The 27,335-nt window shown below is 40.1% G+C and overlaps 1 protein-coding gene across 1 annotated transcript in view; it reads left to right on the forward strand.

Annotated features, from left to right (window-relative positions):
* The first annotated feature begins 1,789 nt into the window (after positions 1 to 1,789).
* LOC135528928 (calpain-1 catalytic subunit-like) overlaps positions 1,790 to 27,335 on the forward strand; it is a 43,387-nt gene continuing 17,841 nt past the window's right edge. Inside the window, exons 1-22 of the mRNA XM_064957927.1 lie at positions 1,790 to 2,099; positions 2,653 to 2,722; positions 6,001 to 6,119; positions 6,354 to 6,487; positions 6,692 to 6,860; positions 7,390 to 7,473; positions 8,886 to 8,971; positions 9,063 to 9,131; positions 10,496 to 10,656; positions 11,349 to 11,518; positions 11,988 to 11,999; positions 13,442 to 13,653; positions 13,811 to 13,847; positions 14,128 to 14,193; positions 16,714 to 16,771; positions 19,617 to 19,681; positions 19,982 to 20,050; positions 20,734 to 20,812; positions 21,255 to 21,371; positions 21,762 to 21,820; positions 24,480 to 24,502; positions 25,632 to 25,878. Coding sequence (XP_064813999.1) covers positions 1,863 to 2,099; positions 2,653 to 2,722; positions 6,001 to 6,119; positions 6,354 to 6,487; positions 6,692 to 6,860; positions 7,390 to 7,473; positions 8,886 to 8,971; positions 9,063 to 9,131; positions 10,496 to 10,656; positions 11,349 to 11,518; positions 11,988 to 11,999; positions 13,442 to 13,653; positions 13,811 to 13,847; positions 14,128 to 14,193; positions 16,714 to 16,771; positions 19,617 to 19,681; positions 19,982 to 20,050; positions 20,734 to 20,812; positions 21,255 to 21,371; positions 21,762 to 21,820; positions 24,480 to 24,502; positions 25,632 to 25,878 — 2,343 coding nt within the window. The 5' untranslated portion in view covers positions 1,790 to 1,862. The remainder of the gene's footprint in view (positions 2,100 to 2,652; positions 2,723 to 6,000; positions 6,120 to 6,353; positions 6,488 to 6,691; positions 6,861 to 7,389; positions 7,474 to 8,885; positions 8,972 to 9,062; positions 9,132 to 10,495; positions 10,657 to 11,348; positions 11,519 to 11,987; positions 12,000 to 13,441; positions 13,654 to 13,810; positions 13,848 to 14,127; positions 14,194 to 16,713; positions 16,772 to 19,616; positions 19,682 to 19,981; positions 20,051 to 20,733; positions 20,813 to 21,254; positions 21,372 to 21,761; positions 21,821 to 24,479; positions 24,503 to 25,631; positions 25,879 to 27,335) is intronic.

Here is a 27,335-nt window from a genome sequence, read left to right on the forward strand (position 1 = left end):
GAAAGTCCTTGTAATCCTAGATTCAGATCATTCAGGTGAGAAAAAACACATTACCAAGATGTGAGGAACTCGTAATCATGCAAGCGGTCAGACAAAGTGAAAATGATGGTCAGTGAAAAAAACTTTAAGCTCCTCTCTCAATTAAAAAACTCGCAATTTTTACAAAAACAACACACTTCTGTATGTTGTAAAAGCATTACATGGTCGCTGCCCATATCATTGCATAGTGCAGAAAATACACGAGAGTTCAGGGGCCTTGCTTTAACAAAGTTAACCATTTTCACTCTAGTGTCCAAAACATCTTTCAAGCTGTCAGGCATAAATTATCTTGGCAGCAAGAGCCTCTCGGTGGATGCTGAAGTATAGGTGGATGCTGCAGTAGAGGTGGATGCTGCAGTATAGGTGGATGCTGCAGTATAGGTGGATGCTGCAGTATAGGTGGATGCTGCAGTGTACCCAAGTGGCATCGGGAGCAACTGCTTGCACGCTTAACACTCCACTATGTCTCCCTGTCATGGGTTTTGCGCCATCAGTACAGATACCAACAGATCTTGACCACCAAAGTCCATTTGATGTCACAAAGCTGTACTTTAAAAATATCCTCTCCTGTTGTCCTGGTTTCCAGTGGTTTGCAGAAGAGGAAGTCTTCCTTAATTGACCCCCCGTAAACGTAACAGACATATACCAGGAGCTGTGCCACGCCTGTTGACTCATCCAGCTGTAATGCATAGAATTCACTGGCTTGTATGTGAAGCAGTAATTGTTTCAAAACATCTCCTGCCATGTCACTGATATGTTGTGAAACAGTGTTGTTTGACGAAGGCATTGCCTGTATAGTTTTTTGGGCCTTTTCCCCCAGCATTGTCCCAGCCATATCTGCAGTAGCAGGAATAATTAAGTCCTCCACAATAGTATGGGGCTTGCCTGTCTTAGCCACTCAGTAGTTCACCATATAAGACGCTTCTAGCCCCTTCTTATTAATGGTATCTGTTGCTTTTATACACGTCTTACTACTCGAAAGTTGTCTTAATTCTCACTCAAAACACTCCTGTGACAAATTTTTCAAATTGCCATGTTTTGTTTCGAAATGTCTGTGCAAGAGTGAAGGTTTCATCGAATTGTGAGATAATACTTTTGCACATATAACACACTGTGGCTGAGGAAAGGCACTACTCCCAATATAATTGAACCTCAAATCAATGTAGTTCTCATCATATTTGCGCCTCTTCGATTGGCTACATATGGACTGTTAGTGGAATTCCCGCTAGAGAGTAACGGTTAATGTGATTGGATGTTAATTATATGACTATGCTACCTGTATTTGACATTGTGTTGTAATTTCGCTGAACACTAGATGGTTAGATGTCAGTGAAACAAGGCTACTCAGGCAAGAAAAAAAACTCACCCAAATGTATAGCCCCATTGGAAAATATAAATGGACTGTTTGAAAATATGGAGAATGTTTAAAAAATATATTTTTTTAATTTAAAAAATCTCTATTATAAAAAAAAATGTGAATACCTGGCCTAGACTATTATTAGTTGACTTTGTTAATGGAAAGGCTAGTAGTGTTGGCTAAACTACAGAGAACGTTCAATTAATGTCAAATGCCCAATGAACATTAGAGATTTCTGATTTCTAAAATATGTGTTGTTAATGTGCAATTAAAGATGTGAAAATTGTATGGAGATGTTCAATTGAGCTCTTTCTTTTTCCCGTAAGAGATGTTGAGAAAACACGCATTAACTTGCGTCTGACAAGCCACGCCTGTAAAAGTTTTGGGCGGAGAGTCACAGCAAAACTTTCCATTAACATCTGTAAATGTTTTGGTGATAACGACGTTGTACGGCATCTCACTGATAATGTCTGGAATGGCGTCTAACCTAGCTAAAAAGCGGGCATTGGCTGCAGGGTTTGGCACTAATGCTAATGCGGTGAAATATCTCAATCAGGATTTTGAAGCGCTTAGGGCGCAATGTTTAAATCGAGGAGGGCTATTCTCGGATCCAACTTTTCCAGCCGCACCCGAATCTTTGGGCTTTAATGAACTCGGACCAGGCTCGTACAAAACTAGAGCAGTGCAATGGAAAAGGCCAGGAGTAAGTCTATTTTTCCACCCATTAATGTTATATGTTTAAGTTTATTTAGAAAGTTTTATTTTAAACATTATAATATATATATGTATTTCCAATTTCCCATCATATTTGTTCCGTTCATATTGTTGCCCCGTGCGTTTTAAACTACCCGTGCATCATTTGGCCTATAGCCTATTCTGTGATTATTTTCTAAAATATTAAGTAGAGGGGCTTTTGAATCAAGCTCAACTCAACTGCGTCAATAGTCTAATCATGCTGCTGAGACAAGATTTGTCCAACGGAGGCCAGGATAAAACCAAGCTAAGCATTGATTCATGCAGTTTAATGACTCTAAAGAATGCGTGTAAAGAATTTTACAATTTGTGACAGCTTGACAATATTGCATATACTATGTAGATTGTGAATTTCTTAATATATCATTTGAAATTGTTACTTGATTTATCCATATTTCCTTTGCTTTTACATGAGATATCATAAGCATAGAAAATGCTCTTGGCGTTGTTTGTTTTCTGCTCTTGTGGTTAATGCATGGTTAAATGTGACATAATATCCTCAGGAGTTGTGCTCAAGTCCAGAGTTCATTGTTGGAGGAGCCACCAGAACAGATATCTGTCAAGGAGCTCTAGGTAAGTTATGTCACACTCTTATAAGCTCCACTGCAAAGCAATTTTTATTCGAAAAACTGCCTTTGGAAAAAGCCCCCATTGCATCAAAACGCCAGTTGAACTAGTACAGTCCCTACACTCATGGCTTAAAACATTTACATTCTTCAGGCACTGCATAAGAGCTCTATGGCCTTACTCAGCACTGTTTATTGTAGCTTCCAGTCTTCTGCCAAATAAATAATATAAACCACCTGAAACATATAACTATGCCTTTTCTAGTATATATTCAGGAAGGGCAATCATCTAAAAGGGATAATAACGTTTTTTTGGCCTTGAAAAAATGCAGCTGAAATTTGATATCATCCTCATACCACAGAAAGTGGTTTGGCCATTGTTTGTCACTGGTTTAATCAACAGCACCATATGCTTTTAAGGAGACTGCCCAAGTGGGAAGTGAAGACCACACACACACACACACACGCACACACACACACACACACACACACACACACACACACACACACACACACACACACACACACACACACACACACACACACACACACACACACACACACACACACACACACACACACACACACACACACACAGTCTGCCTTTCCCTGTTGTAACTAGTTTGCAGAATTGGAGAATATAATTGTTTGTTTTTCATAGGCTGGCTCACCACTTGTGTGCGTGCCTCTGTAAAACCACACCAGAATTCTAGTTCATCTTTTTTCAAAGCTACCACTGTGAAAACGTGCATGCCAGCTAAGCTTTCTTTTTGTAAACTGACAGCTTCAAGGCCAATTTATAATGCTTCTTTTAATCTTGATATGTTCTGAGCATAGATAACAGACTGTAAGTTGTTTAGGTGTTTCAACTTAGTTACCCTGCTGATGTGAAATATTAAGTTAAATTAACTTATATATTAAAAATGTTTTCAATCGCATACAAGCATTTTTTTAGAACAGTGTTGATTTTCAAAACAGTGTACACTAGTTACCTTATCAAAACAGAAAATACATGAATCAATCGCAAATACAATCATTAAAAGAACATGACTTCCAGCAAAAGGATTAACACAACATACATACCTCTTGAGTCAAACAGAACAGAAAGTTAGTCTGTCTTAAAAAAAATATTTTCTTTGCAGTCACTTATTGATCAAATTGGAAATTCAACTATCAAGGTGCTATATTATGGGCAATTATTGTCCTTTTATGCGTTTTTCACCAAATAAATTAATATACATCAATTTAAATATTGTTTCGAATCAAAAAGAAAATGGAAAAGAGCACATTGTGTGCAGGATATATTAATCGATATCATCAGAAACCAATTCCATGTATATAATAAGTCGGCTGGTCTACGTATACCTTTGTAGCCTTTCCATCACCGAGCAGACAATCCCCAGTAGAAATAACAAAATATAAATACAGTGGAGAAACACAACTTATATGATGAATGTATAAGCCTCAACAACACACCAAAGAAAAGCGCTGTAATAGAAGGTCACAATGTTGGAAAGGACGACTTAGGACGAAACCAAAGTTACTTAGAAATAACCCAACCTTATTCTCTGCACCTCTGCATGTCTGCAATGTTGTTAAAATATGGAACTGATGTTGATTTAGAATTTTGTGCACTATTATTTACTGATGATGGCTGGCTACAATGAACACAATCAGACTTATTTCCCCTCTGATGAAAATGTGAAATGATTTAGAGAACAAAACACTTAACAGTGAACTTGACACCTAGTGTCATAACACGTTATATGTCATAACAGCTGACATAGCGTGTCGTCTGTCGTAATATGGTCACAACAATGTCACGACACATATATTGCATTGTTTCATGGCTGGTTATGGCACCTACATAAGTGTGTCAAAACCCACATCACAAGGCAAAACATTCAATTACACCATAGCCTATTTGTCAACTGTATTTATATGTTGTAAACATTTTCTGAAATTGACCATATTGAATTATCATTGTAATTGCGCACACACTGATGACAAACATGTACCTACCCCAATTATCTGTTGCTGATGCCTGGGATGAATGCAGGAGCAGACTGATGATTGACATAAGGGCATGTATGTAATAGGCCTATCTGGCTTAGATGATCCTGACGGTCATAATGCTTCTTGACAATGTCTTAAAGTGTATTTTCTTAGTCCAAGTAAAGTGACACAGGATGGTCATAGTGCTTCTTGACAGTGTTATATAGTTTAATAACACGACTTTAAAGAATTAATTACAACAACAACACAGGATTTAAGAAACACATTTTCAATCGAAAGGAAACTTCTTGGCAGGGAAAAAACACATTTGAATGTAGGTGTTATAACCAGCCATAAAATAACACCATATATGTCACAGCAGGTGTAAATGTAAGGGTCATGACAGTGTTATCACCATATTATCACAGGTTATCACAGGTTATCACAAGTTATGTCAGCTGTTATGACACCTTATGACATGGTTATGACCATATGTTATGACCGTGTTATGATGCTAGGTGTCAAGTAAAGTGTTACCAAATTTTGTGTTCACTGATTTGTATTTATTTGTATTTATAGTTTTGCAAAAGGGCGTCTAAGATATGCAATCCAGATACAAAGACAAAAAAGTGATCAGAAGTTTGTCAAATTAATTTGGCCATTTGATCATTGTTTTTCTGCTTCAGTTACATTTGTCCACAGTTCTGGAAAAAAAAAACGCTTGCATGCGATTGAGAAAAACGTTATAATATAACTAATATTTTGTTACCGAGTTTTGTTCATTGGATTTCCTCAATTGACTTAACTTGAAAATTTGACTCAATGGCCTGTCCTCATAACAAACTTTATGATAGGACCCTAGTATACAGAATTGTTTGTCTCCAGTTAATGGTTCACCTTCCATTGCAAATGTCACAACTGCATTGATAATATAATAGATAACCCCAAATCAACCAGTTACACCACTTAGAACCAGTTATTTTATTGTCAAGTGACTGTTGGCTTTTCGCTTTCTGCTGTTCTCTGGGTGGACTTAACAGATCTGTTTATTGTTCCCTGTCCCCATTGGAAACTACATAACATGAGAGGTTAGCTACAGACATATCCTTCCAGTGTGTTGCCACGTCACAATGCACTCTTGTTTGCATTGGGCAATAGCTTGGTGCACTCACTGCTTGAGGTTAAAATCATAATGCAAATATTCTTCTAAAGTACACAACCGTAGTCTATATAAACAATGCAAATAAACCCAAATTAACAAACTTAGATTCTGTTCTTTTTTTTATTTAGGTGACTGTTGGCTTTTAGCTGCCATTGCCTCTTTGACACTCAATGAAGATGTCATGGCTAGAGTGGTCCCCATTGGACAGAGCTTTGGGGAAAGTTACGCTGGCATTTTTCATTTTCAGGTAAAATAAAAGCGAAAAAAGCAAAATAATGTTAGGCTTCTGTTTGTAATCTATGTGTACTCTGTGTACTCACCCAAAATACAAATAGGTAACTATGTGTACCTTTAATGTAATCAAAATATGCTACATGTGTTTAACCATTTAAATCCATAGGTTGAAAATACACAAGGTCTAAACTAAATCTAAATTATGGTACGAAATTGTATGTATTAATTTCTGTCCCCCATTACACAGTTTTGGCAGTTTGGGGAGTGGGTGGATGTTGTCATTGATGACAGGCTGCCCACAAAAGATGGAGAGCTGCTGTTTGTTCACTCAGCTGAGGGCTCAGAGTTCTGGAGTGCACTGCTGGAGAAGGCCTACGCTAAGTGAGTCTATATACTTGCGCTGCCTTAATGATGAACTGCCGGTGAAGCAGTCAAAAAACTAGGCTGACAGAATGCAAATATTGCATGGCAAATGCTGAGAATACAATACTTTCTTTAGGCATTGTAGGGGAAACCATTGTGTGACCTATTTTAAACATGTGTGATTTAGTCTTTTTAATTTCAGTCTTTCTGCCTTGCCCACAGGGTGAATGGCTGCTACGAGGCCCTGTCTGGGGGCTCCACCACTGAGGGCTTTGAGGACTTCACTGGGGGCATTGCAGAGAACTACGACCTGAGGAAACCCCCTCCGAACATGTTCCAGATTATTAAGAAGGCAATTGAGTCAGGGGCTCTGCTTGGCTGCTCCATTGACGTAAGGCTCTCTTCTCTGTCCTTTTCACTCTGTTTATTTTAACAGCACAATTATCACCATAGACCGTTAATATATATATATTTTTTAAATATCATTAAAATATATGTTTCAAATGATCCTTTTGGATAGTGTGTTGGGTATATAGGTTTACTTGCACAGTGTGTGCGTTTAGAAATGGAAAATCAATGTGTGAAGTACGTTACGAGAGGTAGAGTATAAAGAGGTGAATGTGTAATATAAACAGATCAATCAATCAATCAAGTTATGCAGTTATTTTTTAAACACATTTGTTACAAAGTGCTTAACAATAGTAACCTAGACCTAAGCCAAAATACCTGTCAGGGGTGTCAGTGGCAAGGAAAAAGTTTCTTGGTAGGAAGTAGCCTGGTCAAGTTGAAGTTCAAAATATACTGTATACAGTATTAGCATCTAGGTCTTGTGTAACTATTCAGTTCATAGTTCATTCCAAGTTTTTTCTCACACCCCTACAATTCTTTGGTCTAATCCTAGTTTTCCTGTGTTGATGCAGATAACCAGCGCCGCTGATTCTGAGGCAGTCACACGACAGAAGCTGGTGAAAGGGCATGCCTACTCCCTAACAGGGGCTGTTGAGGTGAGACCCAAAATGAAAGTAGATGATGTACAGTTGAAGTCGGAAGGTTACATACACCTTAGCCAAATGCATTTAAACTCAGTTTTTCACAATTCCTGACATTTAATCCTCGTAAAAATTCCCTGTCTTAGGTCAGAAAGGATCACCACTTTATTTTAAGAATGTGAAACGTCAAAATAATAGTAGAGAGAATTATTTATTTAAGCTTTTATTTCTTTCATCACATTCCCAATGGGTCAGAAGTTTACATACACTCAGTTAGTATTTGGTAGCATTGCCTTTAAATTGTTTAACTTGGGTCAAACGCTTCATGTAGCCACAATGTAGCCACAAGCTTCCTATAAGTTGGGTGAATTTTGGCCCATTCCTCCTGACAGAGCTGGTGTAACTGAGTCAGGTTTGTAGGCCTCCTTGTTCACGCACACTTTTTCAGTTCTGCCCACAAATTTTCTATAGGATTGAGGTCAGGGCTTTGTGATGGCCACTCCAATACTTTGACTTAGTTGTCCTTAAGCCATTTTGCCACAACTTTGGAAGTGTGCCAGGGGTCATTTGCGACCAAGCTTTAACTTCCTGACTGATGTCTTGAGATGTTGCTTCAATATATCCACATAATTTTCCTACCCCATGATGCCATCTATTTTCTGAAGGGCACCAGTCCCTCCTGCAGCAAAGTGCCCCCACAACATGATGCTGCCACCCCCGTGCTTCACGGTTGGGATGGTGTTTTTCGGCTCGCAATTCTCCCCCTTTTTCCTCCAAACATAACGATGGTCATTATGGCCGAACAGTTCTATCAGACCAGAAGACATTTCTCCAAAAAGCATGATCTTTGTCCCCATGTGCAGTTGCAAACCGTAGTCTGGCTTTTTTTATGGCGATTTTGGAGCAGTGGCTTCTTCCTTGCTGAGCGGCCTTTCAGGTTATGTTGATATAGGAGTCGTTTTACTGTGGATATAGATACTTTGGTACCTGTTTCCTCCAGCATCTTCACAAGGTTCTTTGCTGTTGTTCTGGGATTGATTTTCACTTTTTGCACCAAAGTACAGTACATTCATCTCTCGGAGACAGAACACGTCTCCTTTCTGAGCGGTATGACGGCTGCGTGGTCCCATGGTGTTTATACTTGCATACTATTGTTTATACAGATGACTCCAACCTAAGTGTATGTAAACTTCCGACAACTGTAGATATGTGGAATTGTTTTACATTTTGGTCAAAAAAATTAAGATAAATGATAAATTACTACATTCTTCTAACTATAAACATTCTTGTTATGGCATAAGGGCAACTTAATGTAAAGTGACACCCAACTGATAATGACTGTGAAGACGCAATCATTCCCCCACCCACATGATCCCAATTCATGGTCCATGAGGGTACTTATGTGTAAGTTGTGCATGTGTTTTTAGGTGACCTATCGTGGCCGTAAGGAGAAGCTGATCAGGATACGTAACCCTTGGGGTCAAGTGGAGTGGACAGGGGCTTGGAGTGACAGGTGTGCCTTTATCAGAACAATAGCTCAGAGAAATAAAGGTTCCTTGTACCTTATAGTAATATGACCTTTCACTGCTTTGCTCTCCTTCCAGCTCCTCAGAGTGGAACTCCGTTGATGATTCAGAGCGCCAGAACGTCAAAGCTGATGATGGAGAATTCTGGTACAACAATTTTAGTTATTTAGAGTTGATAACCTTGTGTCTAATACTAAGAAATATGGGTAACACATTGAGCTACATATCTTATGCCAAATTACAAACTTTTCAATAATGTGTGTTATGAGGTGATTAATACTAGTTTAGATAACCTTGTCCTTTTAATGCTTATTGTTGAAGAGTTTCCAAATAAATCAAGCTGCCAAATTATATTGAGGTTTATGATAAGTTTCGCACATAATGGTTTTGCATTACGAAAATGTTGCCCTTATGTCACGGGCAGGATGTGAACCCTGGTCTCTCACAGGAGAAACCCACGATATTTCCTGTTGGGCCCAGAGTGACATTGATTTTGAAGTCGCTCGCACGCGGGGATACCCCATTACGAGACTATGAGCTGGACTCATGTCCGCTACACTTAGGCCAACATTTCTCGATGTAGCCAAAGCCTTGAACCCTGTTAGTTAAAATGTTCTACCTGTAGTCAAAGCATTAATACGCCAGTTAGGCTAAAATTGCTAGCTGTAGCCTTAAGACATATGTTATGTTATATGCATTCGCTTAACAGTAACTATTGTGCCAGACAGTGGTGAAAAAAGTACCCAATTGTCATACTTGAGTAAAAGTAAAGATACCTTGATAGAAAATGAATCAAGTTAAAATGAGTCACACAGTAAAATACTACTTGAGTAAAAGTCTAAAAGTATTTGGGTTTAAATATACTTCGCCAGGGCACACTCCATCACTCAGACATCATTTACAAACTAAGCATGTGTGTTTAGTGAGTCTACCAGATCAGAGGCAGTAAGGATGACCAGGGAATTTATCTTAGTAAGTTCTTGAGTTTGACAATTTTCCCATCCTGCTAAGCATTCAAAATGTAATGAGTACTTTTGGATGTCAGGGAAAATGTATGGAGTAAAAAGTACATACTTTTCTTCAGGAATGTAGTGAGGTAAAAGTAAAAAAATATAAGTAGTACAGTACAGATACCCATAAAAGCTACTTAAGTAGTACTTTAAAGTATTTTTACTTAAATACTTTTCACCACTGGTGCCAGAAGATGTTTTATGTTATGACCAATGAAAGGTGCATTCTGTAATTTCCAGTCAAAAGTGCTGCCCCTGTTTTTGTTTCTAAACTGAAGGGTGGATCGTAGCAAATGTAATTTTTTTGTGAGTGTTTCTCTTTTTTTATTTTATTTTCAGTTTTATCTTTTAGTTAAGCTTCTTGCCCAAATGTGTTTATAGTACCTGAAATGAAAATTAAATGAAAGTTACAAAATGCATTTACCTTTAAAGTGGATCTGTCCCCTTTAATCTATCAACTGGTATCAGCTAAGTATTCCACCCAATCTTGCCCATGTGCAGGATGTCATTTACAGAGTTCCTGCGACATTACTCTCGCATAGAGATTTGCACTCTGACCCCAGATACACTAACGGATGACTCTGTGAAGCACTGGAGTGTGTGTAACTATGATGGCAGCTGGAGGAAGGGTTCCACTGCTGGGGGGTGCAGGAACCACGCCTGTGAGTACAATTGCTGAATTATTCAAAAGTGACCATATTTGTCTCTCTCTACTTTCACATTCACTTAGAGAGCAGAGAACCATTCATTTCAATGGAACCTATTTGATATGAATCAATAGTGCAAAAGCCAGTACAAAAGCTGGAATTATATTGAACTCATAGCAATGTTTACGTAGTGTCTTTGTTTACAAAACAATTGCCTGTGTACAGTGCTTGTTCCGTGGTATCAGTGGTAGTTGTTACAAATGCTGTACACAACATTGTATTGAATATTAGCACAACATTCCAAGGATATTTGAAAGTAGACTATAAATATCACTTTGTTTGTGAAATTATATAATGCTATTGTTTGTTTATAACCTAAATAAAAATGAATAATGGGATTGTTAGCTAATACTAGATGGGAATGTCCTTGGTTTGCTGGGTGTACTGTTACTCTGTCTTGTGCTTGTATTCAAATCAAATCAAAATCAAATCAAATGTATTTATATAGCCCTTCGTACATCAGCTGATATCTCAAAGTGCTGTACAGAAACCCATCCTAAAACCCCAAACAACAAGCAATACAGGTGTAGAAGCACCTCATTCAGCTCATTCAGCTTAACACTCCTCAAACAAAATACTTTCCAAGTAAACTCACACTATTTCATGCTTTAAAAAAGTATATTCCATTACCTCCCTCCCAACTCCAGACACCTTCTGGATGAACCCCCAGTTTGTGATCAGGCTGGATGAGGAGGACGATGACCCTGATGATAACGAGGTGGGCTGCAGCTTCGTGGTGGGCCTGATCCAGAAGAACCGGCGCCGGCTGAGGAAAGTAGGCGAAGACATGCACACCATTGGCTTCGCCATCTATGAGGTGAGGAAGGTCTTTCTCAACCCCCTGCGGTGTGGCTTGAGGAAGGGGGGTAGGTTCTAGTGGGCAAAGCAGTTTCACTAAAATTCCACATACTCCATATTCCTCGTACAAGTTGAACTAGATAGTGTTCAAGGTGTTTAAATCACAATTAAAAGGCATCTGACATGCTCTGTTGGCATTAGCAAATGCATTTAAATGCTTTGTTTTGTTTTTGGCATTTATATATTTGAATGTATATATTTGAATAACTGTTTATTTCGATGCTGTAATTTTTTAACTGACTGAAAATATCTGTTATTAATTCAGGATTTCATTGTCATTATGAGATGATACTATGACTATATAAAGGGGTCATACATGCTTATCAGAAGTTTTATAATGATTATAACTGCATCACAATAACAGATATTGGCAGAAAACAAATTTGTTGATATGAGGTGAAAATATAGTGATTTTTCTTTTGTTTCAGGTTCCATCACAGGTGAGGGATTAACCAAAGAGACCATGCAGTGTGTAAGGACCAATAGTCAACAAAGGTCTGCTACATATGTTTACATATGTTACAGTTATCTCCTTTAATTGTATTCTGTACCAGGGGTTGGAACTGGTTCAGGGAACAGAAGCAAAATCTGGAAAATAATTGTAAAAAATTTAGGAACAGAACCAGAACCGAAAATGCAAGTGATCTCTACTGTTCCGGAACAGAACTGTTATTTTAAAAACATGGGAACTGGTTAATAACGTTATTTTACGTTCCAGGCATTTTTTTCCAGTCCCACAAAAAAATGCAAAGCCCTCACTGTCACTCAGAAACGTATTCCAGTGTCTGCTTGCCAGCTGAAAATCTTTGCCAGTGTGTGTGTAGGCTTCCTGCCCCTCCCCCTCCCGCCGAAGCATGCATAGTCTACTGTAGCTACTGAATTTACAGGCATGATTCCGAAATTGGGGAGAGAGATTTTTTATTCGAGAAAAATAGATTTACTTTTTCAATGCTAGTTAAGGAAACTACAGTTATCACGTTTCCCATTGGATTTATTAACTACAGAAAGGTAAGATGTGTTTTTATTTGAATTCTAGTGCCACTCTGCACACACTTCAGGGTGGCAGGTAGCCTAGTGTTTAGAGCGTTGGACTTGTAATCGAAAGGTTGCAAGATCGAATCCCCGAGCTGACAAGGTAACAACAAGGCAGTTAACCCACTGAACAAGGCAGTTAATGAAAATGTCAATGAAAATAAGAATTTATTCTTAACTGACTTGCCTAGTTAAATGAAGGTAAAAAAGAATAATTGTTAGCTAGCTCTGGTCTAGCTCTTGAAAACTCTAGGTGGCATTATATGTGATGGAACTGAGAATTATGATCAAGGTCAAGCTCTGGTAAAAAGTTACTTAAGCCAACTCTCTGGAGTACAAAGACATTCAAAGTTCCTTCATAGAAGACGCTCCTCCGTAGGCAAAGTTTTGTAGGCCTAATTCAGATAATGCACGTTATAATAACAAGATGCCCAGCGCTTCATGCCAAGCACTCTCCTCACCCATTTCAGTTGCATGTCGCACCCTGCGTTAGTTACACTTACCTGTCCACTGCATCTAAATCGCTTGCACGCTCCATAGCGAGCTGCCCTATCCATTGGTAAAATTATGTAATGTCGAGCTAAATGTAAAAAAATATGCTGATTTCAGAGGTTGAAAAGGGAACAATATAAATTGCTTTTTGGTTCAAACCGGTTTAGAATTTTATTTTGCTTTTCGGAACAGTGGAACGGGACGAAAGAAATATTGGTTCTGTTCAGAATGAAACAATTAGAAAATAATTTTGGTTCCAACCCCTGTTACTTTAAATAACCTTTAGGAATGCCTTTTGTTTGTTTGTTTCTTAAAACACACCCTGCATCTTTCCCTGATTGGTTCGTTCTCCTGTCAGTTTCATGGTCAGAGGGAGGTTCACCTGGACAAGAATTATTTCCTGACACATGCTCAAAAGGCCCGGTCTGAGACCTTCGTCAACCTTCGGGAGGTTAGCACCCGCTTCAAAATGCCCCCCGGGGAGTACCTCATTGTGCCCTCCACCTTCGAGCCGCACCTAAATGGTGACTTCTGCATCCGTGTTTTCTCAGAGAAGCAGACTGAGACTCGGTAATGCTCTCACCTTTGCTCAGGTTTCATACTTTTTCAGGGCCAAGTGATAAAATGACTCCTGCACACACAATGACCTCTGACATACAGTATAATGTGTTGGTAGTCTGACTTGTTACTGCCTGATGTCAACTTTTTTTTATGTTGTGCTATTTAGACCATGTGACGATCCTGTCAAGGCAGACTTAGATGATGTGAGTAGTGCACAGAATGTTTTGGTTTCACTTTATTTTATGCTATTGTTTCCTCTAGTATTTACTAGGAAATTGGGTAGTAACAATACTTAAGGTACTTTCTGAGACTTAAGACAATTGATAACTAACCGTGCCTAATAGTCCTTGTTTAGAAGAATCCAAAAGAAACAAACATGTGATTACAACTCAGGTTTCTTGGTTTATTGTGAGTATTGCTCTCATATCTTTACATGTATAAACATTCTAATTATGTTCTAAAATCAACTATTTTATTTTTTAGGAGACTGTATCTGATGCTGAAGTCGACGCAGGATTTAGAGGCTTGTTTACAAAGCTTGCAGGAGATGTACATTCATTTTTACACATCATTCTTTTGACACTTTTATCAGTGCATTTCAACCTCCTAACCACCACATCCACTTACAAAGGATGTTACAGTTTTTTTCGATTGCTAAACGACAGTGGGCACAACTGGAGTCACATGTGGAAAACTCTAACTACAGTCTGCACTACCAACAGTCACCTGAGCTAAACAGTTCACATCACCTGCAAAACTCATTCCAAGCAACACAACTCTTAACACATGGCTCAAAACACGCTCAGTGCAGCCAAACACTATGCACAACCCTCACTGAGATAACACACACTGTCACTCAGAACACACTGAGAGTAAAAACACTGGCATCAAACACCAATACAGAAAATACAAACTTTTCATCTTTACAGTTTGAACAATTTCAGTGACTTCATACAAAGTAATATTTTCTTCAAAGTAAAGAGTGACATTCTTTCACATGATTTATTAAATTTTTTAGAACATAACAATTCTTTAAGGTAAATGAAAATTAGCAGTTTGCTTCAATAGTCTGTAGTAATTTACGTAATTACAGTAATGAGAAAAAAAGGTAGAAACTAAAAGTACATACTGTAATTCAAACAAATAATTGAGGGGCTAATCCTGCCTCTCTCTAGTATCAGGCCACAGGTTTTCTTCAACATCACATCTAATGTTTTCTCTTGCCATGCACCTGGGGAAGAACCTTCTGGAGTGCCTGGCAGTCCTCTGACTCGTGTCCTCACATCCGGACGCATGGATTCCAAAAGAGACATTTGGTCATGTGGGTGGTGACCAAACACTTTCCACCTCCAGGCAGAGAAAAACTCCTCTATTGGGTTGAGGAAGGGTGAATATGCAGGCAGGTACAAAACCATAAATCTGTGATGTGCTGCAAACCAATCTGTGACAGCTGCAGAGTGGTGAAAAGCAACGTTATCGCAAACTATGACAAAAATTTGGGGGTTTCTTACTGGCTCCCCTGTTCTGCTGGCACTAGCTGAGCATAGAGCTGTTCTAGGAAAGCTATAAGCCTTTCTGTGTTGTATGGGCCAATGAGTGGTGTGTTGAGAAGCAAACCATCATTGGCCATTGCAGCACACATGGTGATATTTCCCCCCCATTGGCCTGGAACCTCCACAGTGGCCCTTTGACCTATAACATTCCTTCCTCTGTGCCGTGTTTTGGCAAGGTTAAATCCAGCTTCATCGATAAATACAAATGAATGTGGTCTTTCCAGTGCTTCCACCTCCATTACTCTCTGAAAAACAGTTAGTGCACAGTTTTACTGTAGAAATGCTAGTGTTTTTTTTAACTGTAAATATTTTGTATAGCTGTGTACGTAACCTCAGACGTCTTACCTGGACATATTGGTATCTTTGCTCTTTTACCCGTTCACTGTTTCTCTCGAACGGTACAGTTTCATTGTAACTTGGTGTTTCTTTAGGACTCGAGCAATAGTTGTTGTGCTGACAGAATTAACATGTTCAAATATATCATTATCAGCCAGCACTCTATCTTGAATCTCCCGCAGTTTTATTGCATTGTTGACAACAACCATGTCAACAATAGCATTTTCCTGCGCATCTGAAAATATTTTTCCTCTTCCCCCTGTTGGGGGCAGCCTTTGGGTCCTGTTGTAAAAATATATTTTACAGTCAAACTTACTGTAATATATATCTGTGTAAATATTATATAATTGCAATACAAAATAGATTCCTGTAATGTTTTCATTTACTGTAAGGATGTAACTCTCACCTGTTTGTATGATGGATGCCACTATGGATCTTTGCAGATTGGGTTGCACCCTCAACCCTGCCTCTCTCATTAAGAGACCATGGTTCACGACATGGTCTATAAGTGTAGCCCTTATTTCATCTGAAATAACAGCTCTTTGTCTTCTTTGTCTTCCTCCACGCATCCGCCCTCTCCCTGCCACCCTTCTCCCTCCACGAACCCATCTTCCTTGTTCCATTTCCAAAATGAGTCTTTCTGAGCTCTACCTATACATACTGTAATATGTGTGTGTGTTCACTAACAAGTCTAAAACAAGACACCTGCTTTGCCTTTCAGCTGAAATTGCAATCAGCAGTGTTTGAAAGGCACAAGGCTGAAATCTATTCCGTTTTGAATGTGTGGTTCACAGTTTTGACAGCAGTGTGTTAGCATTTGAACAAAGTGCTGTAAATCCACAGTGTTGTGCAGGTTGTGGTTAAAGTCATGGGATAAGTGTGTAGAGTTTTGAAAACTGTGTTCAAGCAATGAAAAACGAACTAGAGTTTGGTCCACATGAACTGCTGCTGTGCAGACTGTAGTTAGAGTTTTGCACATGTGACTCCAGTTGTGTCCACTGTCGTTTAGCAATCGAAAAAAAACTGTAAAGAGGGTGAACCTAAACATCATTAATCTGGAAAAGGATTCTCTTTGCGGTTCTTGGAAGTTCTGATTTCTTTTGTATTCAAAATTGTGTAAAAAAACATTTTGTATTTTATATATATTGTTTATTTATTTATTTATTGTTTATTTATTCAGGACATGGAGATCTCTGCAGCAGAGCTGAAAACCATCATGAATAAGATTGTCTCCAAACGTAAGTAAAAGTTTTGTTTTGTGGATCTGAGGCAGATGCGCATCAAATCAAATCAAAGTTTATTTGTCACGTACGCCGAACAAAACAGGTGTAGATCTTACAGTGAAATGCTTACTTACAGTTTCTAACCAATAGTGCGAAAAGTAGGTATGTATGTGTGTGTGTGTGTGTGTGTGTGTGTGTGTGTGTGTGTGTGTGTGTGTAGGTAAGTAAAGAAATAAAACAACAGTAAAAAGACATTTGAAAATAACAGTAGCAAGGCTATATACAGACACCGGTTAGTCAGGCTTATTGAGGTAGTATGTACATGTAGGTATGGTTAAAGTAACTATGCATATATGATGAACAGAGAGTAGCAGTAGCGTAAAAAGAGGGGTTGGTGGGTGGTGGGACACAATGCAGATAGCCCGGTTAGCCAATGTGCGGGAGCACTGGTTGGTCAGGCCAATTGAGGTAGTATGTACATGAATGTATAATTAAAGTGACTATGCATATAAGATAAACAGAGAGTAGCAGCAGTGTAAAAGAGGGGTTGGGGGTACACAGTGCAAATACTCCGGGTAACCATTTGGTTACCTGTGCAGGAGTCTTATGGCTTGGGGGTAAAAACTGTTGAGAAGCCTTTTTGTCCTAGACTTGGCACTCCGGTACCGCTTGCCATGCGGTAGTAGAGAGAACAGTCTATGGTGTAGAGGTCCTGGTTGGCAGGCAGATTTGCCCTAGTGATGTACTGGGCCGTACGCACTGACTTCTGAAGTGCCTTGCGGTCAGAGGCCGAGCAATTGCCATACCAGGCAGTGATGCAACCGGTCAGGATGCTCTCGATGTTGCAGCTGTAGAACCTTTTGAGGATCTCAGGACCCAGGCCAAATCTTTTTAGTTGCCTGAGGGGGAAAAGGCTTTGTCGTGCTCTGTTCACGACTGTCTTGGTGTGTTTGGACCATTCTAGTTTGTTGTTGATGTGGACACCAAGGAACTTGAAGGTCTCAACCTGCTCCACTACAGCCCCGTTGATGAGAATGGGGGCGTGCTCGGTGCTCCTTTTTCTGTAGTCCACAATCATCTCCTTCGTCTTGGTTACGTTGAGGGATAGGTTGTTATTCTGGCACCACCCGGCCAGGTCTCTGACTTCTTCCCTATAGGCTGTCTCGTCTTTGTTGGTGACCAGGCCTACCACTGTTGTGTCGTCTGCAAACTTAATGATGGTTTTGGAGTCGTGCCTGGCCATGCAGTCGTGGGCGAACAGGGAGTACAGGGACTGAGCATGCACTCCTGGGGAGCTCCAATGCTGAGGATCAGCATGGCAGATGTGTTGCTACCTACCCTCACCACCTGGGGGCGGCCTGTCAGGAAGTCCAGGATACAGTTGCAGAGGGAGGTGTTTAGTCCCAGGTTCCTTAGCTTAGTGATGAGATTTGAGGGTACTCTGGTGTTGAACGCTGAGCTGTAGTCAATGAATAGCATTCTCTCATAGATGTTCCTCATGTCCAGGTGGGAAAGGGCAGTGTGGAGTGCAATGGAGATTGCATCATCTGTGGATCTGTTTGGGCGGTATGCAAATTGGAGTGGGTCTAGTGTTTCTGGGATAATGATGTTGATGTGAGCCATGACCAGCCTTTCAAAGCACTTCATGGCTACGGACGTGAGTGTTATGGGTCTGTAGTCAGTTAGGCAGGTTGCCTTTGTGTTCTTGGGCACAGGGACTATGGTGGTCTGCTTGAAACATGTTGGTATTACAGACTCAATCAGGGACATGTTGAAAATGTCAGTGAAGACACAAGCCAGTTGGTCAGCACATGCCCGGAGCACACATCCTGGTAATCCATCTGGCCCCGCAGCCTTGTGTATGTTGATCTGTTTAAAGGTCTTACTCACGTCGGCTACGGAGAGCGTGATCACACAGTCGTCCGGAACAGCTGATGCTCTCATGCATGCCCCAGTGTTGCTTGCCTTGAAACAAGCATAGAATTGATTTAGCTCGTCTGGTAGGCTCGTGTCATTGGGCAGCTCGCGGCTGTGCTTCCCTTTGTAGTCTGTATTAATTCGCAAGCCTTGCCACATCCGACGAGCGTTGGAGACGGTGTAATATGATTCAATCTTAGCCATGTATTGACGCTTTGCCTGTTTGATGGTTCGTTGCAGGGCATAGCAGGATTTCTTGTAAGCTTCCGGGTTAGAGTCCCGCACCTTGAAAGTGGCAGCTCCACCCTTTAGCTCAGTGCAAATGTTGCCTTTAATCCAGGCAACAGTGTTGGATACGCAGTGCTGGATAGCCCATTGTACAAGTGATTTCACCCGCCCTAAGATCTAGTCAACTGTTGCTCACTCCGGTTACACGGTTGACTTGAGTGACAAGGTGTTGTTGGGACCATTGGATCGTCCAAGGATTGCTGTTCAGGGTTAGTCTCTGTTACTCCTACTACTTAGAAAGCACACAGCTTCAGATGGACCTGAAGGCTATTCCAGAAAGATAAATAAAGCAAATGCAAGCTTTTATTAAACTCATTTATGCCCTAGTACAAATGTATCAGTGCAACAAACAACTAACAAATTCATCCACATTTTATCTGTCACTGTGTCACATGTTGGAATAGTGACATGATTCTTGGAAGAGGTAGGACATTTGATTTGATTGGTTGAGAACTTGTGAATGTAGCCACAAATTCAGGATAGAGTTGAGTTATCCTTTTATTGTGGATGATTCGTTGCCATCGTTTCAGCTCTCTCTGGCGCAGAACATTCTATCTAGAGCAGCGTTGATTCAAGATCTGACAAATTTGGTGGCTAACTCATTAATCTCCCTTTTCTGGAACATCCCTCAATAGTCCTTTTTATTGTTTTGCAGGAACTGACATCAAAACAGATGGCTTCAGTCTTGAAACCTGTAGAATCATGGTCAACCTCATGGATGTATCCTTTCTTTCTGTCAGTATTCCCAGACTAAATGTGGTTTCCATATGTTTAATGTGTTTGATACCGTTCAATTTATTAAATTCCAGCCATTACAATGAGCCCGTCCTCCTATACCTCCTCCCACCCGCCTCCTCTCTTCTATACTATAGTATGTCAATCTCTTAACTTATATCACATTAAGTAAAGCAGTGTTTTCATCTGCTGGCCAGAGGTACAAATTTGCTTAAGTTCCATGTTCAACCAATTATACGATATGGTGTGCTTGTACTGAACGTTTGAATCTTAACTCTACAGTAGGACAGTGGGAATGGAAAATTGGGCCTTGGGGAATTCGCTACTCTGTGGAAGAAAGTGCAGAAATACCTGGTAAGATATGTTTTCGAGAAGGGTTTGAATTTCTACCCCGAAGTGGATGCCCTGATTGCAATTTTCTATTGGTAGTTCCCAGCTATTTCTCCAACAGGTGTCACAGGTATGACATAACATGCTCAACCAAAAACAATGATGAGATGCATAAGTGAGTTGGCAAACCTGAAGGTATCCTATATGCCAATGTGTGCCCTTGGACAAGGCACTTAAAAACAACAGCTACCTGGGCACCCCGTGTGGCAGCCCCCCCCCCCCCTGCATCTCCACCTGTATGTGAGTGAATTTGTGCTCTCGGAGGTGTTGGGTTTTAAGCAGAAGTCAAATTTTGGACCTTGTGTCCAATTGACCAATAAAGTGATCTTAATCTAATCAACATAGTACAGATATTAATGTCGGAATAGATTTAACATAAGGTCTCATATTTTAAACACTAGAACATAAGACACTCAACATTTACAACTAAACTAAAAGATAAACAAAACAACTAAATACTACTTAGAAATAATGCACAATGTATACAATCACACATTACATTTAGGTTGGAAATAGTGGATGTAGTACTTACCCATGCTGATAATGTGGAGCATGCTATGTTTTACCTGGCAGCAGTGCAGAAGACGTCATTGAGCATATATAACCAAAAATTATTTAATTGGGTAATGTGCCGTTTGTTCCTACAGGGTATCTATAAGAAGAATGACATGGACAATTCAGGCACCATGAGTACTCCAGAGATGCGTATGGCCCTGAAAGAAGCAGGCGAGTCTCTTGGCATTTTCTGATCCTGTGACTACTTTTTAATTGAGCCTATCTTTTTGGCTTCCTTGGAGATGTCGCTGATCTGACAGATATGGGTTGGTGAATGTGTTCACGCTTAAGTAGACGTAGATAGGGGAAAGGACAACTATCAATGGTATTGTAATGAGGCACCCGATTTGGAAAAGGACTGGTGCTCGTAACCATAGAGTTCAAATTCCAGAAATTGAGCCGTTGAGCAAGGCCTAAGCTGATTGGTCTTAGAAGTGAATAATGTATGTGCATAACAGACTAAAAACCCATTGAAGCAGTTTGGAGTAAGGGGAATTGAGCTGAACTGAAGGTGTTTGCAACAGAAAGAAACTCTTAGGTACACAGGCTGTCATTGCACTCAATGCTTCACTGCTCAGTTTCTAACAAGGAAACGCTTCTTTTCCTTCCTCAGGCTTCACTTTGAACAATGGCATTTATCAGATACTCGTGGCTCGCTACGCTGAGCCAGACATGACCATCGACTTTGATAACTTTGTGGCCTGCCTTATGCGTCTGGATATGATGTTCAGTGAGTATAGTTGGCTTTCTCAAAATCCCAAACCATAAAGATTTCCTGTTGTTCAATAGTCAACATTTCAGTTAACGATATAGTCATTTATTCTTGAGGGATTTAACTTACAGTTGCTTTATGAACATCTGTCTTACCGTATCATAACCCAAAGCCTGTAGTTTCACTCTAAACAATGTAGTTTGTTCTCTTCCAGACTAAATGGCTGTTTGGGCTGAAACACAAACTTCAGTTTGTGGTCATTTTAAAACTAATGAAGAAACAGTGTTTAAAAACTTTTCAATTATATAAAATCTAGCTAATCTAACACCAGGCACTGATTTCATAGTTTGAGCTGTAACCTGTGTGTTTTTTACTGTAAACAATGGATAACTACTCTATTTTATACAGGAGTCTTTATGAAGATTGATGCTCATGACAGTGGCTCCATTGAGCTCGACTTCCATCAGGTCAGTGAATGAATTATTCAAAGAAACAAGGATGGCTGCTCAGACTTGGATATGATGGATATGGTACTGCAGATAGCTTGGATTCACATCACAGGTAGGCCTAATGCAATGTGATTGTCTGTTCTTTTTGTTACAGTGGCTAACATTTACGATGATCTAGAAGACCCCTGTTCATTCCGAAGAAAAATGTGCAAGTTAAAAAAACAAGTATTAAATTCATTATTTAATGGAATTTTTTAGATTTTTATGTCACATTTTTACATGTATTTTATTCACTGCTGCATGGTATTGTGTATTCGGTTAGACATTACTAACTGTGGTATGGTATTACTGTGGTAGATTTCATGTGAATGTCATTCTGTAAGAGGAACAAGGAAATATTTGTTCACAAACCACTGTAATCTGTTTACTTTTTGTAATATAAAATATGTCTTGTAGAGATTGTGAAATTGCTTTTTATTTTGGCCTGTTTTATGGAATGTCCACATGGAATTCCATGCAATGCTCAAATAAAGATTTCTTATATTATAATAATGTCGGAAATGAATCCATCGGCTATATGTAGGCTTTTAGGTTATAAACCAACGGTCTACGACTGTCTATACGGCCTATGATGCCCAGTTGCGCACCAACTATACACGGATCTTGGCTCTTCAATAATACGCTAAATTCGATTGGGTGGATAAGATTGGCTTGGTTGATTCATTTATGCTGAGCCGCGAGGCACCGCACATAGGCACCACACGTCATCGGGCGAAAAGGAGGCGCTCCTTTCTCAAACCAAACAGTAATCTGCCTCACTCGGTCATTTTGGCATCAAGGCAGCATGGTGCATCGTCCAGAAACACATCTCTTTTCCATAAAATAAATCTTTGAATGTTCTATCTAGTTTTCATTAGGAAAGCAGATAACGCGTTTTCATCTAACGCAATCCCCTTTGCATGAGAAAACACAGAATATTAGCTTCATTGCGTCACTTTTGTTTTGAACTGCATCACATCCGGCGGTGATTGGGAGTCCCATAGGGCGGCGCACAATTGGCCCAGCGGTGTCCGGGTTTGGCCGTCATTGTAAATAAGAATTTGTTCTTAACTGACTTTCCGAGTTAAATAAAGGTTAAATAAAAAATGAACCGACTTCGCCGTGGGCTTTGAACGGGATTCCTGGCTCACGCCCGGGAGGCAGTCCTGTTCCAAATCGAATGCAATCAACTTTTAGCCGTCGCAAAACACGCCTGCCCGGGCGGGATTAATCGAATCCCCTCATTTTGATGCTGCTAAACCCCTCCCACCGGAATGGGCTGGGCAAGACACTGCAGTAACAACACTGATTGCATCTTTGTTCTGGTCTTCACTCATATGAAATGATAGATATATTTACACATATCGGTTAACAGAGACACTGAACGTCACCTCGGAAAGTGTCTAAAAATATTTCGGGTCAGTGGTAAGTTATGTCTGATCTATGATTTGGAATGCAAGATGCATGTCTCTATGTGATTGTGTTATTGAATTGGGACTATTTACCGAAATTAAATGCGCTGAAACTCAGCATAACAGCATATATTGCATGTTACCATGCTTCATTGCAATGGTAATCTATGTGAAGCATGTCCAGTCATGGAAATTAGTTTTGCGGGTTTGGATGATGCAATATGATGTGATGAACTGCTCAGTATCAGCTGATTCCTCCAAACATGGCAGGCGACTCTCTTCTTTGAGATACGTTATCCTTGATCCTTGATATGATTTCTAAAACAAAATAAATTCTCTCTGAAAGGCTCCATTACTGTCTTACACCCTTCACGGTCAACACTTGACATGCTGCTCTGTGGTATTTTATTTATACAACTATAAAAAGATCACAAGCCCATTTGATCCACTGAAAACAACATGAACAAATGTGATATGCACAGGGATTATTGCAGAAAGTAAAGTAGTCTACAGGCCTATACTTTAAATGACTCGCAACCATGTAGATTGTGGTTCAATGAATTGTAATAAGGAGGCTAACACAGTGTTATTGAGGGTTTATTTTAAAGGTGATGCAGCTTTCTGGAAGGGGTGTGAACCTGACTAGACTGAAATCAATACTCAAAGCAACAATTTGATCAGTTTGATGCAGGCTTACTGCATAGGCAGTTGGATTTATCCAAGAATATGAAATGATCATTCAACGTTTTCTTGATGACCATGAAATGAACAAGAAATGCACATTTAATTCCACATAGTTAACTATAGTGTTGGCAGGCAAATTGGCGTTAGTTCCAATGGACTTGCCACAAGCATTTCAGTTTCAATCAACAGTATTGATTCAAATGTATTGTTGCAGCCTTGTTTATTGATATATCAACCCAAACAAATGCCTTGTTAGACTTTCTTTCTGGTTACTAAGTAAAATGTATATATGGAGTATACCCCATAAAAATGTATTTTATTGGTAATAGAAGAAGACGAGGGCTGTTTATTGTATTAGGTGCATGGTGTGAATGAGTGCAAAAACAAAAGGGGATCCCAGCTGTTTGAAAATTTAGCATCACTACCAGTTTATTGAAGTGTGTTTGATTTCCACAGCAAGTGTCTTTGGATGGAGGAAGGGAGCCATTGTCTGCAACAATTGAATTCTGTTTTTAGGTCCTACTTTGTCATGTACCATACAGATCTGCTACAACGATCGACTATTGTACCATAAACCTTTTTCGTTATGAGACACAGTTCAGCGTTCAAAAACAGTTGCTTCTTGTGATACGTCTGTGATGCGACAGTGCCGCTGTGTTCAAAGCAATCCCCCCTCTAGTCAATTAACCTAGTGAATGACATGACATACTGTACCATCCAGCTCTATAGGTACCTATAAGAGTTCTCTACCAGCTGCTGTCCTTATCAATCTCATGTCAGTGAAATGTACAACATGGACAACGAACAGTGCTTCTTGCTTGCATGTGTGTATAGCTCACTGCTTTGCTATACGACAGTGAAATTCCAGCTATGTATGCACGTGACTGTGCCTGTGAAGACTGAATCCTAAATTAACTGGACTTTTGTTTTCCCAAGCCTGCTGCCTCCCACACTGAAGGACTGAAGGTACAATAATATATATGTGTGTTCTTGTCATGGTCTGTTCAGTGACTGGAATGGAGTCTAATGTACAGATTGGAATTGTAGTCCCTTCTCTAACTTAACCATCAAATGATGTTTTATGCTGCAGTTTCCGTTTTGTGCCTAACAGAATTGCGTTGACGGACACAGGGTGTCCTTCCTCTGTATCTAATTATGTTAGAGCATGATCACCTTTTTTTAGGGCAGGCCAGGAAGAATGCCTCTTCAAAGTATTTGAGCATAGTGATTGTTCTACCCTATAACTATCCAGCCATATAAACAAAATATATGTTTCATATGGCTGGATATAAACATACTGAAAGTGTATGATTAATAGTCAAACTGTATCTGCAAAAGGCTATCATCCCACTTGTTAATTTACATGAAAATACCAGTGGAATTCCAGACAATCCAAACGCCTTTACATTGTGGCACTCAGTTGTACCTATGAAATATTCAGACAGCACTCAGAGAGAGTGTCCTACCCACGGCCACTCTGGGCCCATCACGGCTCCTAGTTCTGATACATTATCTCCATTGTCATGAGTAAAAAGCGTTTACTGATAATGAGCCACATCGTACAGTGTCCCCTCTCATTTGAAACAATGTCCCTCTGCCTGCACGTTTATTCTGTTGGGGCTATTTATATGCTAGCTTCCAGTAACCCACCTCTTAACACACACCCACACACCCTCTTATTTCTTCCATCCCAGCATGTACCCATTCGGAGGGGTCTCAGCGCGCATCCAGAGGGAGAGACTACACGCCGAGGGAATGGGAACCAACGAGCGGGCGCTGAAGTTCCTCAACCAGGACTACGAGGCCTTGAAGCAGGAGTGCCTGGAGAGCGGCTGCCTGTTCGAGGACTCCTGCTTCCCCCCCGAGCCACCCTCCCTGGGCTTCAAAGAGCTGGCCCCCCACTCATCCAAAACCCAGGGCGTGGAGTGGATGAGGCCCACAGTAAGAGACTGATAGGAGTTAGTGTTCCAAATTAATATTGTATTTGAAGCCATACAAGAGATACACATACAAATCCCTTGGTTGTATCAACCCTTTGGGCTCCTGAGTGGCGCAGGGGTCTAAGGCACTGCGTCTCTGTGCTATAGGCGTCACGAAAGACCCTGGTTCGATTCCAGGCTGTATCACAACCGCCGTGTTTGTGAGTCCCATAGGGCCATGCACAATTGGCCAAGTGTCGTCTGGTTTAGGGTTTGGCCGGGGTAGGTCTTCATTGTAAATAAGAATTTGTTCTTAACTGACTTGCCAGGGTCTTTTTGATCTCAAGTAAGGATTTGTCTCTAAACTCATAAATGGTATTGCAAAAAAGTGTGTAAGCTATTCTTGTGGTGTCTAAATGGCTTTTGCTCCAGCCTCTGAATCAAACCTTTGTTCCTGCGTGGTTAGACTACAGGATGTGCACAGTATGTGCTACTTGCAGACACATGGCACTCTAGATATATTTTGTGCCTGTGCTGAGAATTAAATAGTTATTTTGGCATGGAGGGGCACAATGAATGGCATGTCATGAGAAAAAAAAACAGCTGGTCTTTTCAACAAAGAGGGTTAGGGTGTTGAGAGTTGGCTTTTAGGGTTAGCATTACACCTAACCTGAAAAGGTGCTGTTTAAGATGAGTCTCTCATTGTGACTTCTGTGGCCTTACCAGTAATTCCTCCCACTCTATGCAAAGATAAAGGTCGCAGTTGTAAATGAGAACTTGTTCTCAACTGGCCTACCTGGTTAAATAAAGGTGAAATATAAAAATAAAACACTCAAACAACAAATGAATCCCTTCCTTGATTATGTATCCACAAATGGTTGATACATTACTCTGGTCACAATGTCCCAGTCTATTTCTGCTTTCAAATAGTTCTTTGTATTGGAAAATGTATTTTATTCTTTACTACAGGAAAATGTTAGTTAGTCTGGTGGGCAAAAAACAAATGTAACTCAAAATCCATCTTTCACGCAGCATGTGATGACACTGTCATTATGTAGCAGAGGTAAAGACAGCACTGTTGATAGATTAATGTGGCGGTGGGCTGGCGTGAGAGCCATGCTCACTTCAGTCAGCGTCCCTTGTCGGGAAGTGTTGAACAAACAGTCTAGAGGCCTACATGCCAGACATATCTCCTCCAACAGCTGCTGCTTGTGTATACTAACGAACAGCACAAGCTGCTAAATTATTTAAATAACTTAAGGCTGAGATGGCAGTCCTGCTCTCTCACACTAGCGGTAGCTTTTCACTCCTCAAATCATGCTTTGATGTCATTTGACTCTGTACCGGTACCCCCTGTATATAGCCCCGCTATTGTTATTTACTGCTGCTTTTTAATTATTTGTTGTTCTTATGTCTTCTTTGGGGGGGGTTCTTAAAACTGTATTGTTGGTTAAGGGGTTGTAAAGATTCCGCACGTGA

Source organism: Oncorhynchus masou, chromosome 5 (genome assembly GCF_036934945.1).
Source record: "Oncorhynchus masou masou isolate Uvic2021 chromosome 5, UVic_Omas_1.1, whole genome shotgun sequence".
NCBI classification, from domain to species: domain Eukaryota; kingdom Metazoa; phylum Chordata; class Actinopteri; order Salmoniformes; family Salmonidae; genus Oncorhynchus; species Oncorhynchus masou.